Source organism: Penicillium mononematosum (genome assembly GCF_028829835.1).
Source record: "Penicillium mononematosum strain IBT 11891 chromosome Unknown utg000005l:1.0-9366267.0:1.0-9372171.0, whole genome shotgun sequence".
Taxonomy (NCBI): Eukaryota; Fungi; Ascomycota; class Eurotiomycetes; order Eurotiales; family Aspergillaceae; genus Penicillium; species Penicillium mononematosum.
The window spans coordinates 7,646,647-7,663,655 of NW_026643275.1; the positions used below are offsets into that span (position 1 = coordinate 7,646,647).

Here is a 17,009-nt window from a genome sequence, read left to right on the forward strand (position 1 = left end):
TTCTTTTGAGAAGCATACCCACTACTTTCTTCAGTGTCTATTTTTATACGTCTTGTATCTAGAGTCTTCACCCTGACCTCAAAAGAGGGCTTGGGCTATTGGGTAAGCCTGCTAGAGCCCACCAGTGGGTTAGTTGGATTATATTGCCCCTATCTCTCTCTACACCCTAATAGCCCAAAAGAATAAAGTACTAAACATGTGCCAAGAATAGACAAAAACACTTAGAGTACTGCATGCTGCCAGGAAGCCGTTGAAAAGAACAGGACTTTTGAATCTATTGTCTTGACCCGGCAGCCACTATCGTGTTGAAAAGAACCTTAGGGAAGGCAATTGCCCGATCTGTGCACGGTTAGTACTTTTGCCAGCGTTACACTCGCTTGTGGAGTAGTTTTTGTATCAGCTAAGCTATACCAGAGACACGGGGCCATATAGAGGAAGCTATCCCATTCAGTCTATGCTGTGCGCATTGCGGAGTTCATTGGGACCCTAACTTAATATCTTTTAGCAGAGCAGATATATCAGAAGTTACATCAGAGGAAAGCTCCGAGATCGAAAAAAGACATCAACCTTGGCTAAAGCTCGGAGAAGCGAAGCATCAAGCCACATGCTTAGCCTTAATTTCCGAGTGCTGAAACATAGCCATACACAGACATTACAAGGTCATTAGGGGTCATTTTACTTGGGATACAACTAGACCAGAGTATAATTACAATAATTTTGCGATATTTTTCTTGCTTTTAATTTATGACGTCCTCCCTTACTACCCTCTTTCAGATTCTTAAGCCACAATGATGGCTCTCATCAATTCATCCTCAGCTTGGGCATTTTTGCTCTGACTACATTACTCTTGAAAGCTATATGTCTTTCATCTCCTAGCCATCATTCTTATACCCGAACAACTAACTATCCTCCTCGACCACATCCACAAACTATCTGGTGCCGTGGAGGAAATCTACGAGACGAGCTACCATAAGCCGCTGGCCCTCAACAATCTGGAGCTGCCGTGGGACTCCCAGTCCAGCCTGGAACAATGCAGGTCTATTATCACATATCTGCTTGTCGTGGGATGGGTGGTTGGTCTGTATCTCTTCGTTGATCAATCCGCTCCCGTGCCCAGGTGTGTTTAAGGCATACCTTTTGGGCTATGCTCTCCTCACAGCCAATCTGGGACTGGTTGTGATGTTGTTGTTTTTTCCAGTAAGGGCGTGGTATCAGTAGTATCAGTACCTTTCTGGGGTCATTATCTCGGGAAGCCTAGGGTTTTTGTATGCCGCTTTGACACATGCGAAGGAAGACCTATGATCCAGTCTTTAGGCGTTTTGTAGTAGACTCGGAGTGGAGAGTGTTTGCCATTGATATCCAATGAGCATCATATATATTTCACTTTTAAAGATAAAACGAACGACTAGATGAACTGATGTAAATAGGGCATACCTAAGGTTGATATGATATTTGTTGCACGGACCATACAGTGGGACCTCCGAAATATTGGGCTAGACCTTCGTACCAAGATATACCGCCTCCAAATTCTGCCGGTTCTGCCAGCCTAAAACTCTTAATATAGTTAGCGTGTAGACACATTCCAGCGCTAAGAGGTTAGTAGTCAAAGCTATATACCTAAGGAGACTGCCAAAAAAGACTACTGAAAAGACACATGAAAAAACCATCGGAGAAGACTACCTGAGAAGATCACTAGGAAGACTACGCGGCCGACACTTCTTATAGCAGTCAGTATATACCGGGCAGGCGGTATACAGGGCGGTATATCTGGGTACAAAGGTTTGGCTCAATATTTCGGAGGTCTGTACCTGACCTTGGCCGGGTGCAACCCCGGAAACCCTATAAATTACATTCCAAGGTTTGGCCTCGGGATAACCTTACTCAGCCCATATAAAACCTAATCTTAGAGAAACGTTTACCTAGGTACATGTACGTATACCAACTAGGTAGGTTCTATTTGAGAGCATCGCTAGCTAGCACTTTATATACTTCGTTTAATAAGTTATCCGTTAGTTGACAGGCAGTTAGACAGCATAACTGCATAGCCACGGTCAACGTCCTATGAAATATATTCAGCTATAGTTCTCATAGTCCTTACTAGAACACTATACTATTGCTACCGTCCCTATCTATTACCAACTATGCTTAGTCCTATGCAGGTTACTGTTTTCTTCCATCCTATCTTCCTTGAATGACATTCTTTAACTAGTAACCCTTTCACTTTGAGATTAGAATTTACTCCCTGGGACAGGCTTTAATGTCATAGCCGTATGGAATATAGTCGAGTCATACCAATTTTCTGTCTCAGATGATGCTTCTAGACTTGACTAAATGCCCACTTCCCACTTATATAGCAGAGAGGTGAGGACAGCACGGAATGACCTCACTAGGGTTAAGTCAAAGAAAGAATGTGAAAGTAATTTGAAATTAGGCTTTGTTTGTTGTTAATCATACATAATTCTCGTCAGGGTATTGTGAATTTCAACATGATGGCAAAGGCAAACAAAGATGCCAAAGATGAGAGAGATCAGGACGCCGGTAGGGTTAGAGATGCCTAGAAGAGGGGTATGCGGTTATGCACTTGCGTTATGGTCATGATGGTGCAAAAACACCAAGTCGCTAATCACACATGATGGGGGTATGAAAAATCGCAAAAAGAAAAATATGCGAGAATATTGGCCGGTTGGCAGGAAGGACAGCCACGGCACAGTTGAAATAAAGAGAAAGCCTATTAAGGCTTAGATCCTTGGCCCTTGCGCTTGTTGGGCCACAACTGTCCACGGCACTTAGCTTCACCGCACAGGCACTGGACAGCCTCAGGATCAATCTTTTGAGGAGTCGTGTTCTCCTCGCCCTGATTATAGTCGAAAGTTAATTCCGTGCCAGGGGAAATGTCGCGGTAGGCGAAAAAGGCAAGGTTGTAAAGGTATTGATCGGCATGATTTGTGGTGCAGACAGGGACGATCTTGCAATTAGGGTTGCATGAGTGGTTCATAAACCGAGTTGCTGAGCCAAACTTGCGGCCGTCGATAACTTTCATGTTTTCTTCCTCATCGTCGTCATCTTTCACATACCAGTCCAAAGAGAAAAGGTATGATTGTGTATGCGAACCATCGGTGAGGTTCTCACGCTCGTCGGCTTCAGCTTTTGTAATTACCTCACCGAGGTAAAGGTCGATGAATTGTCCGCCGTGAATCAAGTCGGGAGACCGAAGACCTAATAAAGATCATGGTTAGTATGAACACATACAGAAAGAGAAGACGAAGTGAGACGAACCGAAGCCCCGAGCTCCTGTGTCAAAGATCTCCAGTCTGACAGTCCTTCCTTTCTGAACGACATGATTCCAGCATCGTGTTCCGCCGCAGCCACAACGGGAGTTGCATTCATAGATGATTGCCTTACGCTTAAGGAAACTTTTGGTCGCGACAATCAATCTGGGGTTGGCCTTACAGATCTGATAAGGGACGATCCGATCTTCGGAATCTTCTTCCTTGCTGAGGCAATCACATTCGAACCGATCGCAGCCACCAGTGGCACTGCATGCACAGCCGATATTGAAATCAGAGTCATCGGGAATCCGTTCCACACCCGCACGGTACTGATAACTGTTGATGAACTCAAAGTTATCGGCTAGCTTGGCTAGACGCTTTGGGGAATCAACTGTCGGAATGACCGTAGGCCCGTTGATGCGCTTTAACTTCTCATCAAGAGTGTGACGGAGTTTTGAACGGTGGTTTGTTTCCGAGGGTGATGTTAGATTGAGAACGTTCAGAGCTGAACTTGATTTGAACGACAATGGGATAGAACGACGGTCAACACGACCCTGGGTAGTAGGGTATGCAGCTTTGGCGACTCTTTCCTCTTCGTCGGTTGTAGGGAAGATATTAATGTCCATTCCATTCACATCGGAGACATTCTGAGCGATCGCAATATCGCGCTTTTGTTTTGATGTCGGTGATGGGATTACAACACTGATCTGAGATGGCCTCAAGCTTGGCGGTGGGCTTGGCGTGGACGGATCAGGGTGAGCGTGCGGCAGGGGTGCACGCCGTGGAAACTTGTGAACATCGCTGGACGAAGAATCCGAGGTATCCTCAGATACATCCAAGCTTTTCCTCTTTAGCGGCACGGTTGGTGACCGATAGGCCAAGGCTGCCACGAAGGGAAGTTTGCCCTGAACCAAGTTCTTTGGCTAGAAGCGATATTTAGTAAACGAATCTGGTAAGCAGGTTGTGTACGTAGAATCCATCGGATTACCAGATCAATATTTAGGTAAAACAGTTGGGGGGGAAAAGGGGAAAAAGTTGGCACAAAGTAAAGGACAAAGAACAGCATAGTGGGGCCATAAGGGGCCAGGGGAAATGGGGGCTCAAGCAGAGCAGTCTTTGGAAGACTGAGATGAATGGGTACAAGCACTTACCACCTCAGAATCCCCTGGTTCGGTCTCATCCGTTAAATCAATGAACACTCGGTTCTGGTTCGCCCCCGAACCAAGGGGGACGCGTCCCGCCATCCTAAGCTGTGCGTTAGTGTGTTAGCCGGTGGTCATAGAACGCGTGTGAAAGCGCGTCGAGTGTCAACTTACAATCCAATTCGAGGACGGTAGAGATAATAGTCGAGGAGAGTAAAGAAAAAAGAGGCTCTTAAGATCCTCGGAGTGGTGAACGAGTCGAGGATCCTAGCCTAAAGAGCGAGGCAAAGGGAGAGGAGAAAAAAAAAACCGTCCGAAAACGAATAAAAAAGTGAGGAACAATATCTTCAAGAAGCGCCGGTAAAACTAAAAGAGACTAGAAGAAGATCCGACGTTCGTGGCGGATGGGAGACGTGATAGAAGATCGGGGACTGAACGTGATGAAGAGGTGAGGTTGAGAAAACGAGGACGGGAAGATCTCGTGGTGGGCCCGTCGCGGGCACTGACAGGTGCTGACTAATCTTCTTTGTTCAAAATAGGCAATGGCCCCCTTAGCGTTAGCCCTCATTATCGCCTCAATTTAAGGAAAAACATGTCTATATTACCATTTTAATGGTAGTCACGATTTCCACTATAAAATGAACCAAATTTATCTTCAATGTTTCGAGTTTGCTGTGTTCTGGGCTGATAGGGATATTCTGGTTAGTGGCCGCTGGTTGGTGATTAAAAGCGAGTTGTTGGGAAGTGTGCGAACAGTACCCGGGAAAGTTATGGGTCTACAATCGATCTCCAACCACCCGATAGCTTCCAGGCTCAAGAAGTGCCTAAAATTGCGGGGAAAAAATCCCAGATTATAGAGCGCAGTCCCCGCTATCGATAGGTATATTTATCGTTCTGGTCAGACGTGGGGATCGGTGTTTAGAGGGCTCTGAAGTCATGAGGGCAATGGCTGTCGTAAAGTCTTGGCATTGATATCGGACCATGCCCAGTGCGGACGGACCTCACTTCAACCAATCAGCGTACGCGCACACCCCTAGGGCTGCAAATGTGGTTGATGACTCAGCATCGGCGTTCGCCTATTTTATGAAGAATTGTTAGTATAATTATCTAGAATCCTATAGACGATATGAATAAACAGGTCGGGCTATGTAGAAATTTGCTTTAACCCCGATTTTCCTAGGTCGCGATTCCTAACTCCCGATTCCTAACTCACTATTCCTAGGGCCCCCGAATCCCAACTACTGATTCCTAGCTACTCATTCCAAGGTCGGGCTTTTAGTATAGAGTTATTTTACCCTAAGAATAACGTAGTTCTGGCTAGATGCCTTGTGTATTAGCGAAAAAGCGAAATAAAACGGTTGTCACGTGATCATCTCTACGACCTCACTATTAATGTCTTCGCGACCACATATCTACCCGTGGACGCAACCTTGGAAGGGATTCCGGCGCATCCGGTCGCCTTTTAGAGGCATTTGACCCTAGGCCCTCCCTGAGCAAGGCGGTTTGTTGTTTTGTTGGTGGGGACTGGAGTCGGAGAAGTCTTTGCATGGGCGGGGCCCTAGAAGGAGATAATAGCTCGGCTTGTCTATAGAGAAGCTTTATTTGCAATTTCCTTTCTGAATTATTTACTCACTTAGTATATATCAGCAGATGTAGCGGTTTTAGTTCCTTAGGAGAAGAGAGGGGTTGCCGGGGAAGTGTTCGTTACTTCCGCCAACTGGCTAATCCGTTAGGGCGCCCGGGCGCCTCACGGCCCCGCGCGTACCTTGCGCCCGTACCCTCCGGGGCTGCCCCGAGTGCCCACTCCCCGGGGTGGGCAAGGTGCGGGTGCCGGCGGCTAGGGGTTACACAGCAACACAGCTGGCGGGCCCCACCTGGACTGGACCCTGAGCCTCGAGCTCTGGGCCTTCAGCTCTGGGCCTTCGTGCCACAACAGCGGGTGGTGCTACCCTTGTGACGTTCAGTTCCACAAGTGTTATCAACGACCTCGGGAACTATCAAATTGAAGCCCATGTGTTGAAGAATATTCTCTGATTCCTTCATTGCATATATAGACCTGCCGTCTACATGAATGCGGACATATGCACCGTAGAAACCGTGGACACCATGTCCGGATTTAATCTCGAGCTCCAGACTGGAATGTAAAGCGCTATAATCTTTCTATACCATTAGTATAATGGGTCTCTGAAAATTTCAAACGATATTTGGTGTTGTTGACTAGCCTCCAGATACCGCGTTCGAGGTGCTTTTGGCTTGGACAATCGCCGAGGCCGAGGTTAAGATATAGTTTGGGTTTAGAATCATTAGCAAGCGGCCCATGGATAGCGAAGGCCTATATGAATTACATAGGCTATGCAACATCACAGACAGGGAGGAAGTATGCTAACATACTTGGTTCAATAGCAAATTCATCTGCGCAGTACGCGGCAGTTTCGAACATAAAACATAATCCTACAGAAGAGTGCCACAACCATTTTGTATTTGTAGGACCGTAAAGTTCATAATCGACTGTCCAACGAATGGTACAACACCATCTCCCTAGGCCACAACGGCCAATAGATGACACGGGCTGCAAAGCAAAAGCTAAAGCAAAAACGCTAGCAACCAAAAACGTTTTTACTCGATTCTAATATACACTATGAAGACCACAGCAAGTCTAGCTAGGTCAATAGGCATTGAAATAGGTGAGCAGTACTTAGTTCAGGACGAAAAGCGCAAATGACGGGCTAATGAAGATAAATGATCCCCTATGAGATACGAGAGGAAAGCAAAGATAGCAATGGACATGCAATGATAATGGGGGAAATGAGGAATGCTCGTGCATGCGGATGCGTCGTGGATGGGTGTAACACAAAAGAAAAAAAGAAGGCCAACTGTGTGCCACAAAGTCTAGGGAAGAGGTCTTGTCATGGAATGCGCTCCTTGGCAAATGATTCTCTGTCGAATGGGACAGGTCACAGTTTCAATGCATCGAGGATCTTCTTCGCCATCTCTCGATACTGCCACATGCCACCTGATACCTTCTTGAACTGAATACCGTGTAGGGAGAACAGGGGCACCTTCACGATCAGGATTTCAAATCGGAGGACGAGGTTCTCTCCAGTGTCGCTTTGTACACGGGTAGTGGTTTCGCCAACGACACGCTCGCCGGCTGGACCACCCTGTTCCCGTGCAACATATTCATCCGAGGCATCCGAGTTCGTGGTGAAACTGCGATCCGGCGCAGCTTGAGCCCGACGAAGTTTGGAGGACCCAGTGCGGCCGTCGTCTCGGGTTTCATCATGGCTGAGAAGGCCGCCAAAGCTGATACGGCGGCGGTGCCCTGACACTTGCCCCTGTCTTTCTGGGCTGGGAGGGGCAACATCAACCACCTTGTCGAGTTCGATGCTGGGGGCGTGGCGGCAGCTGAACCCACCCTTGATCTCGACATACTCAACCGAGAGCTGCCTCAATACCCGAATGATGTCAGCGCGAATAACGGGCAAGGGTTTGCTGCTGGTGGTAGAAACACTGAAAAGACCCTTCAGGTAAACGGGCTTGGACAGATCTTCTCCCTCGTTAGCGCTCTCCAGTGCTGTCCCTGCGCCGGAGATATCTGCATCGGTCTCTTCGGGCACATTGGCCTCCCGGGTAGCGTCGCGCCGGGCCCGGCGTGCCTGGATACTTTCTCGTCGGGCGTGTCCCAGCGACATGGTGCGCGCCGTGTGCGTGCGTCCACCAGCCCTCACGCTGGCCGGATCTCTCTGATTATTCGGAGCAACCTGATCAGAGTCACTGGTAGAGGGCGGTTGACGGTCTGCGGGAACATCCAAGGCATCGGCATCACTTCTCCGTGTGGCTCTCCGAGCTCGGTAGTCTGCCGAATTGACACTGGTAGATCTCTCCAGGAATTTGTTGGACCGCACATTGCGTTCCGACGATCCTGGCGCCGCTAGAAGATCCTGCTGTGGCCGACTGTCATTCGAAGACGTCTCGCCTGGAGATGGCTCCGCCCGTCGGGTTCTCCTTACACTGAAGCCACGGTGAATCGGAGATGCCGAATCTGCAGGAGGTTGAACGTTGAGTGTGGGTGTGTTAGGGGTACTGATGCGTTCGCGATCCACATCGCGGCCGCGATCTTTGGTCCTGCGAGTGCTAAATCTTCTCAAGATTCCAGCAGCAGTGCTTTCTTTCTTGGCGGGTGTGTCGGGCTGTGGGGCTGGGACGTGCGCAGATGGCGAGGAAGAATGAAGTATTTTCATTCCTTCTGTGACTTCGTCCTCGCCATGGGTGCGAGCCCGTGGCCGAGATCGTCGTCCTGTATCCTTGTCTCCTGCCAACTGGTACTGATTGGTGTGGGCCGCTTCCGGGGGCCGCAGTTCAGGCATGTGGACTTCACTGGGGGGTTTGACGCAGACCAAGGGCACCAGGCCGTGCTTCGGACCGCTCTCGGTCAAGCTTTTCTTTGACTAGATGATATGTTGATACCAACGGACTGTAAGCATTTAAAGGGTCGTTCCCCAGTTGCACCGCCTCGGCCGAAGGCGCGGAAAGGGTATCACGACTGGCTGCAGAGTTTCGCCGTTTGTAGAAATCGAATACTCCTCGTTTGCGCTCTGGGTGATTGGAAACAGGCTGGTGTTGCTCGCGCATGTACAACCGGATAGCATGTTGGTAATCTTCAGACTCCAATACTTTGGTCAACTGAGCGGTAATGTATTCCGGAGGCCCGAAGTCAAAACCGGTCATCTTTTCAACGACCTCTTGATCCAGAGGTAGCTGCAAAGGCTCACGGTGAGGAAGGTGGTTCTCCGGAGGGTTACTGAAACCCTTATTCATCCAGGGATGGCTCATGATCTCGGCCAAGCTGGCACGTTGCTTGGGGTCAGTGACCAGCATGCGGGAGATAATGTGGCGGCATTCTGCGAGGCCTAATCAGTAATTGGAATCAGAGAAAGCATATTTGTAAGGTTGACTTACCAGCAGTGAGACCTGGTGGGTACTCCACCACACCTTTCTTGATTTTCGCATGCAGCTGAGGCATACTCTGATCATCAAAAGGTACCTTTCCACAAACCAAGACATAAAGGACAATTCCAAAGCTCCAAACATCAACTTCGGGTCCCGTGTATTGTCTTGCCTGAAGCAACTCCGGGGCTGCGAAATACAGACTACCGCAGAAAGTCTTCAAGAGGCTTCTCGGGGAGAACAAGTTGCTGAGACCGAAATCAATGATTTTGATGTCACCAGTCTTGCTGATAAGGATGTTCTCGATCTTCAGATCGCGATGTACGATGCTGTTGCGGTGGCAGTAGTCCAATGCGCTGGCAATCTGCCGTGCGAACTTGCGCGCCTGTTTTTCCTTCAGCTTGCCGTGGGAGATGATATAATCCAGCATTTGACCGCCGTTGACATATTCGAACAGCATATACCAATGGTATGAAGTTCGAACGACGTCCCGCATGCCACAGATATACGGGTGGTTCACTAGGCTGACGATGGCAGCTTCTCGAGCTGTCCGAATCTCCTTTGAGCGATCGGCTCTCTCTGTCTCCCGGCTACTGCGATGTTCCTCGGTCGAGAGTCGGGGCACGATTTTAATGGCAACCTGGCGACCGTAGTCAGTATTGTGTTGATAATTTGAAACAACAGAGTTGAATATTCGTACCTGTTCTCCAGTCTCCGTATTTTTCGCCAATTTAACCTTTCCCATACTTCCGGCACCTATTGTTTTGCCGAGAGCCCACTGACCGGTCGGCGTCGTGATCGTGGTCCGTCGCCGAGGCGCAGCTGCGGCTGTGGGGGCACTTGTTGCGGTCGCATGCTGCGGCGGCTGCTGTGAAGCCGAGTTCGGTGTCATATCGATACTGTCTCGGTGACGGCTTTGCGATGAGAGATTTCTTTGGTGCCTCCGGGCAGTTTCAGTTCGAGCGGTCGAGGGGCGTTCCTGAGATCGGTCCGATGACGTTTCCCGACGCGAAGGCATGCGCGCGACATTGGCTGCCTCGAATTCGCGCCGGGCTGCACCCTCGAGGGCAGTATGGTTTGAGGGAGGACGTCGGTCCTGGGAAGGAGTTTTCGAATGTGACAGGTTAGTTGGCGTAGGAGGCTGGGATGTATTCGACGATCGGACCGCCACACTGCGTGTGCGATGCGGGAGATCAGATGGGGCTCGAGAGGGGCGAGATGTAGTTGAGTGGCTGCGGACCACAGTTGGTGTTTTAGTCGTCGGTACCGACATCGTGGATGGTTCCCCTTGAGGGATTTGGAGCGGTCAAAGGAATGAGCGGGGAGGGATAAGGGAAGCCGCAGCCAGGGCTCGGCCCCGAGCGCAGTCAAGGCGGTGCGAGGACTTTGTCACGAGATGAAACAAAATCCCGTAATGCGAATGCGAATGCGATGAAAGATGATGATAACTAAAAAGGAACAAAGATGGTGGGTGGGGGTTAAGAGTAAGAGGAGGTTGGGATGCGGAGATCGTCTAGGGGACATCCAAGGTTGCAACTAAGCTCTCGAGTTGATACCCAAATTCTGTTTGAGGCTGGGTTTCACCTCCCGATTGCGCCCCTTTTTTTGTACAATTTTTTTTATTTCTTTTACTTCTCTTAGTTGGCTGTTTATTTTTCAATACTATTGACATGCACATAAATACTACTGTGACCACGTCACCACCTGACTACGTGCAACCCTGGGGAACTACTAACGGGTATTAGCCATGGTCACGTGGGCCAAGGTACTATAAATATCCCGAGGTCAAGGTCCACGTTCAACAGTATAGATCTGCATCTATATATAAAATTTCCAAGACAAGCATAATTGATATAAGTACTGTGACTATCACCACTTCTTTGGTCAAAAAGTCTCTCCTTCTGAGACAACCTTTCGAATTACAGTATAACGAAAGCCATATATTCCTCATTAGGACCCACATCAATAAATGTACGGAGTATACATGTAGGGATATATATTGTAGTTACGTACCATAGTCTCATAGGGAGCTGTGTTTCCCCACCACTGGGGTATCGAGACACCCGGCAGAATGAGGCCCGAGTCAAGTCCTGCAGCGGTGATATAGTTGTAAGTATACCACCAACCACCCCACCGGCGTCGAATCCAGTGGTTGAAGACGACGCCAAAGATAACCCATGAAAAGGAACTCAATGGAGTGGTGCTGTAAAATGATCAGTAATAGGTAGCCGTGAGTGTCAGCAATAACCCGCTCCAGGGCTCCACACCCGGGCAGTTGTCATCATACAACGTACTATAAAGACCACGCCGAGGATTATGGACACAAAAAAGGCCCACCGTACGTATTCTGTCGGATTTGATCATCGGACCTGGAGCATCACATACAAGGAAGCTGCGAATTGTAGAAACGTAGATGGTTACAGTGGGACTTCCGAAATATTGGGCTAAACTTTTGTACCAAGATATACCACCCTCCAAACTCTGCCGGTTCTGCCAGTCTAAAACTCTTAATATAGTTAGCCTATAGGCATATGATCTAGCGCTGAGAGGTTAGTAGTCAAAGCTATATACCTAAGGAGACTGCCAAAAAGACCACTGAAAAGACATGAAAAGACTATCGGAGAACACTACCTGAGAAGATCACTAAGAAGACTACGCGGCCGACACTTCTTATAATAGTATATACCGGGCAGGCGCTATACAGGTCGGTATATCTAGGTACAAAGGTTTAGCCCGATATTTCGGGGGTCCCACTATATAATTAGCTTTACACCCTTTCAGGCCTTCCGGGATTGAGGGGGACTATCTTACATCCAATCAAATGTGATAGGAATGAGGGAGAGCCCTATAAAGCCTCCGAATAACTAGTTCAAAATCACATTGTTAGGTCGGATCCCTACAGGCAAAAAGAGCCAAGGCAAGTCGGGAATGAAACGAGCTAACGGGACCTTACAGATAACAAAAGCATAAACCGAGAGACCTTGCCATAGTACTCCCAGTATCCTACTGTTCGAAGAAATTAGTATATATAGTTCAGATTGGAACAATAGAGCCTTACCAATACCAGACAAAAGCCCCAATCATCACATATAGAAATATCAGTAGCGTGAAATGCTCCATCCATAGGTCTCTGATTCATCTGAAGAGCTCCAGTCGTGAAGGGAATAAAACAAAGACGTGCTTGCAAATTGACTAGGCCACATCGTAGCAGCAGGCCTGGACATCGTGAGTATGCGGCAATCTTGGAAGAAAAGGGTCCAACTTACCAAACGAAGAAACGGCGGAAAATGTCAGCCAGTGACATACCACCTACTTGACTGCTTAAAGCAAACAGTAGCTAGAATCCCCATGAAAGTTCCATCCATGGATATTATAGAGTGCTGAGATAATGTGCTAGACCGATATTGATTTAGCGCCGGAGATATCTCTTACGCTTTGCTTTCAACGCCAAGAGGGCATCTGCACAATAAGCATAGCCAGTCGACACACTATATTGCTTAGCATTCATTCGAAGCTCATGATCAAGATCCACCCTGTATTTTCGATCATACTGGCCATATATGGCTTTGGTTAGAGTGCTACTCGATCATAACGGGCTACATACTATATAGGAAAAACGTCTACGGGGGTGGGAACATTGATGACACCCAATTTGGCGACGACTAACACTGATCTGACATCAAGAAAAGGTTACACACGGCTGATAAATTATACATAGTCCGTAGTAAAGAAAATTTAATCGGGACCCGGCTTCGACTGTTGTTCGATAAAAGTGGAAGCGAAGAGAATCACCATATTCCCTATCCAAAGCTGCTTTAGCTCGATCCTTTGGGCTTGGACTGGAGCGGCATTTAATCGGTTTCTTCTCTCTGCGATGAGATAGGAGAATTCTCTTCTAGGGCTAATATCCTTTCCCTAAAGGATAATAGAGCCACGTTATGGTTATAAACACATCCGAGAATAGTCAAAAGCGTGAGATTGATCTGAAGGCGCGAGTTTGTGGCTAAAAACATAAAGCCTTTTTTTAGCGGCTGGCGGATTGAAGTGATTGAATGGAACGGCATTGTAACTTGTAGTATAGGGTAGCGTTGATCAAGGGTAGATTCCAGTGGAATAGATTCACGAAGTTGTAAAAGAGAGGTGGGGAGGGGGGGGGGAGGTTAGAAAGGAGACAGTCTCCTTTAAAGGAGTAATATATGTTTATAAGTTCCGATTCCCATTTGGTTGTCGGCCTCTAAGTACCTAATTAGGATTAGTATAAGGTTCGCAATTGGTTATGCCCGAATGTATACATAGATAGATGCGGCTCGCGTATCCATGAATTTATTACATAACTATGCACATACGGGGCCCCGGGGCCCATGGATGCATCCTGGATGTGTTGATAGAGAGGAAGAACAATATTGCTGTGATTATAGGGAAGTCGCGGTATCATCATCATTACAATGTTGTATATAATGTAGGTGATACGGACCTTTTTCTGGTACCTAAGTTTAGTATCGTAGTTGTGAACATCTTGATTATAGAGATAAAGCTGATCGGGTTCATCTGTAAGTATTGTGATATCGATTTAGGTACTCTTACACCTCATCGAGTAAAAAACGATTTAGACAGTCATTACAAACTGAAGTCTCAAAGGTTCAACCGTCACCGTTCCTCCAGTTGCCAAGGAAAACTGGTAAATGTTTATGATGTCGCTCGAGTGCCAGGAAGCAAGCCCTTTCTTCCTCGGAGGGGAGTGTCTCATTGTCTCGTACCCAACCGACGGGATGGATCAGAAAGCCAAGCTGATAGGGATGCGTGGAAACAACATCCATTTCTTCCGCACTACAGTGTTCCATGAGACAATACCCAGACACCATTTGCAGATGCACATGATTGCGAGACACGGCCCTATCGCGGCCTATTTGACACCCCGTTTTGGATCGAAGGGTAGGCTCTGTACTGAGAGTCTATCCTGTAGAATGACGGAAGGTTCAAAAAGACGCCGCAGAACTGGACCGCGATGGTGTTCTGGTATGCGCCCGGATTATATTCTCCATAGTGTTTCATCTTGGCCAGATGGCGCCTCAGGAGTGCATTGATATACTCGTTCATCAAGTCGGACATGAACGTGCCACGGCAGAAGGGGAAGTGAGACGGTCATTGACTGGCAATTATTCGTCGTTATATAAGGCCGGGTATACCTAGGTATGCTGGGTGCGTTACAAATATATGCACTACGAAAGAAGACTGTAGAGACACGGGGCAGATTGCCGAGAAGGGATTTCATGACCGGTTCTTGAAGGAGAATTGCATGCCAATGGAGTTGGCGTGAGCTTTGATGCGAGATCATCCGTTATCACGTGAGGACAAGCTCTATTCCTTATGAAATCTATTTCATCGAGGTGAGCAGGGTTAGGAGAAACAAACGAAAATACCATTGTCTATAGCTTGACCTCAGTGGAGTTCTACTAGTTGTTAACTGGATCATTGAAGTGTCTCAAACTCTCCAATATGCATTAGGATACTTGTGATATGAGATCTGGATGAAAACATTGGGAAATTTAATTGAATTAAAGTTCATATTTCATTCTCATTGGTGGATTCAGCTACCGACGATTCTAACTCGCTGAACGTTTGAAGGCGCGGGAAGATGAACTACGTCATAAGATCGGGTTGGGGCTACCTACATGCTACCTACATATGTAGGATAATAATGTATGACCTGCATGGGACAGCTCCGTGGCATAATGACTGTACATTGTACGCATCAAATCAGTGTTCAACCCCACAGTGTATGCCAGCCTTGGAAGTCGGCCAGAACGTGCGTGATCTAGGCTTTGTTAGTGACGGGTTCACTTTGACAGATCTTTTCTTCCAGAAAGTAAGGGCTTTTTGAATAAGCAATAAGCATGTCTAACGCTTCTTTTATCAGTAGACCATTAAAGATCAAAAGAAGACGAGTGTTAGTGGTTAGATAGGTAGTTTACTCTATGCTTAGTTTCAATCTGCCTCAATCGTAGAGGTGCGTACCTAACATCGTTTCCAAGGTTATTCTACCGAGGTCCATAAGCCACAATCACGACAACATAATATTCCATGGAACCTCTAGACTACTCCGACTATTCTGTTGCATGGGGTAAAATGTGTCTATACGTCATGCAGCCAGATTTTGGTGGGCCTGGAAACAGTTGAGCCAATTGATTTTTCCAAATGTGGAATGTCCTCTCAATTGTAAGAACGGACAATGGAAGAAAAATGGAATGTTCGAGTTGGCTTTGTCTATGAGAGCTGCAAATCATGTTCGTGCAGTGCAGTGCAGATCTATAGGTGATGTCAGAAAGGCCAGAAAGCGTAGAAACTATATGACTGTGCCCAGGTGGATAAGAGCTGGGGTTACAGCCACCAACAGCCAGCTTCCAAGATCTTGCTTTGAATGCGGGTAAACTTGGCGATGTCTGGAAACTGGGTTCCCCTTCCATGACGTCATGACATCATTGCCCCTGTAGATGGGAACCCCAAAACAATATAAATATCCCTTCTACTTCCCTAGTAGTTCAACTATTCTTCAACACAGCTCATCTTCTACAATTACAAACAACTCTTTCAAACAAACCACATTTTCCAACTCTCAAATCCACAATGGAGACCGCCAAGGTTCGCGATCAACTCCACTCTCATACTTGCCCTATCATTGACTAACAGAACATTACAGCAAGCCGTTAACTACGTCGCTGAGACCGTCCAGGGCACTGGGGCTGAGGCTTCCAAGGAGGCCAACAAGAACGTCGCTAAGAGCAATGATGCCAACGTCTCTACCCGCGCCAGCGCTGCCAAGGATGCTCTTTCCGACAAGAAGGACGAGTTCACCCACAACACCAAGGCCGATGTCCACAAGGGTAAGACAAACCATTGAACAAGGCTGCTTTTAAAAAGACATACGGTGCTAACAATATCTCAGAGGCTGCCAAGAACTAAAGTGCCTGAACTCCACGAGCCGCTCGTTCTATACACCATCTAGGCGGAATTCCTGCCTTTTGATGACTTGACGATGTAAATAGCGATAATACCACTACTATACAACGTTTATAAACAGACCCGTAAATCATAAGAACGTATGATTTGTAGTATCAAAAGATCAAGCACACATTTGACATACACTGCTTGGAAGGTATACAGAAGAAACCACTGAAACAACACATTATTTGGTTCGGTCCTTAATTAAGCTTATTTGGAAAACTAAAATCGCTCGGAACGGGCTTATAGAAAGAGAAGAAAGAGTATTATGTCCGAAGAGGATAATAAAGGCCACAGAGAAAACAATAACGATATCCACCAACCTGTACCCGACATACTGCTCTACTCGTCCACTATACACAACTTTTTTTTCTACTCGTGTGATTGCCAGTGAGAGCAGACTCTTATCAACTGAAGAGAAGCGACACATGCGGCAGTGCGTAGGCCGTCGGCCATAGACCGGAGATGGTGGGTGCTCGTTCTGGTATTATTGGGTGCTCGGTGCTAGACCCATGATTAGGGCGGAATGCGTGAATCGAAATCGGGACTCTTACCTTCTTACCTGACTTGCTATACGAGACTTTATCCCTGTAGGAACCTTGAGTATGCGCTGTCATGACTCGGTTTGTGATATGAAGCCCCGCGATCCTTG

The 17,009-nt window shown here is 47.5% G+C and overlaps 4 protein-coding genes across 4 annotated transcripts; 2 read left to right on the forward strand and 2 right to left on the reverse strand.

Annotated features, from left to right (window-relative positions):
- Window positions 1-878: 878 nt before the first annotated feature.
- Window positions 879-1,325, forward strand: N7519_011112 (uncharacterized protein; the record flags this gene model as incomplete). Its single annotated transcript, XM_057297885.1, has 2 exons — window positions 879-1,117; window positions 1,160-1,325. Coding segments are annotated over 2 exons (405 nt in total), but the record flags the coding sequence as incomplete, so codon positions are not given.
- A 1,406-nt stretch (window positions 1,326-2,731) lies between these two features.
- Window positions 2,732-4,513, reverse strand: clrD (uncharacterized protein; the record flags this gene model as incomplete). The annotated part of the gene is made up of 3 exons (XM_057297886.1): window positions 2,732-3,216; window positions 3,277-4,192; window positions 4,421-4,513. The coding sequence occupies 3 exons, from the start codon at window positions 4,511-4,513 to the stop codon at window positions 2,732-2,734; spliced, it is 1,494 nt and encodes a 497-aa protein (XP_057145768.1).
- Window positions 4,514-7,365: 2,852 nt separating this feature from the next.
- kin1 (putative serine/threonine protein kinase Kin1) lies at window positions 7,366-10,631 on the reverse strand (the record flags this gene model as incomplete). Its single annotated transcript, XM_057297887.1, has 4 exons — window positions 7,366-8,859; window positions 8,921-9,312; window positions 9,371-9,998; window positions 10,059-10,631. 4 exons carry the CDS (start codon window positions 10,629-10,631, stop codon window positions 7,366-7,368), a joined length of 3,087 nt encoding a protein of 1,028 aa, XP_057145769.1.
- Window positions 10,632-15,982: 5,351 nt separating this feature from the next.
- N7519_011115 (uncharacterized protein) lies at window positions 15,983-16,318 on the forward strand (the record flags this gene model as incomplete). The annotated part of the gene is made up of 3 exons (XM_057297888.1): window positions 15,983-15,997; window positions 16,056-16,239; window positions 16,302-16,318. The coding sequence occupies 3 exons, from the start codon at window positions 15,983-15,985 to the stop codon at window positions 16,316-16,318; spliced, it is 216 nt and encodes a 71-aa protein (XP_057145770.1).
- Between the last annotated feature and the right edge of the window lie 691 nt (window positions 16,319-17,009).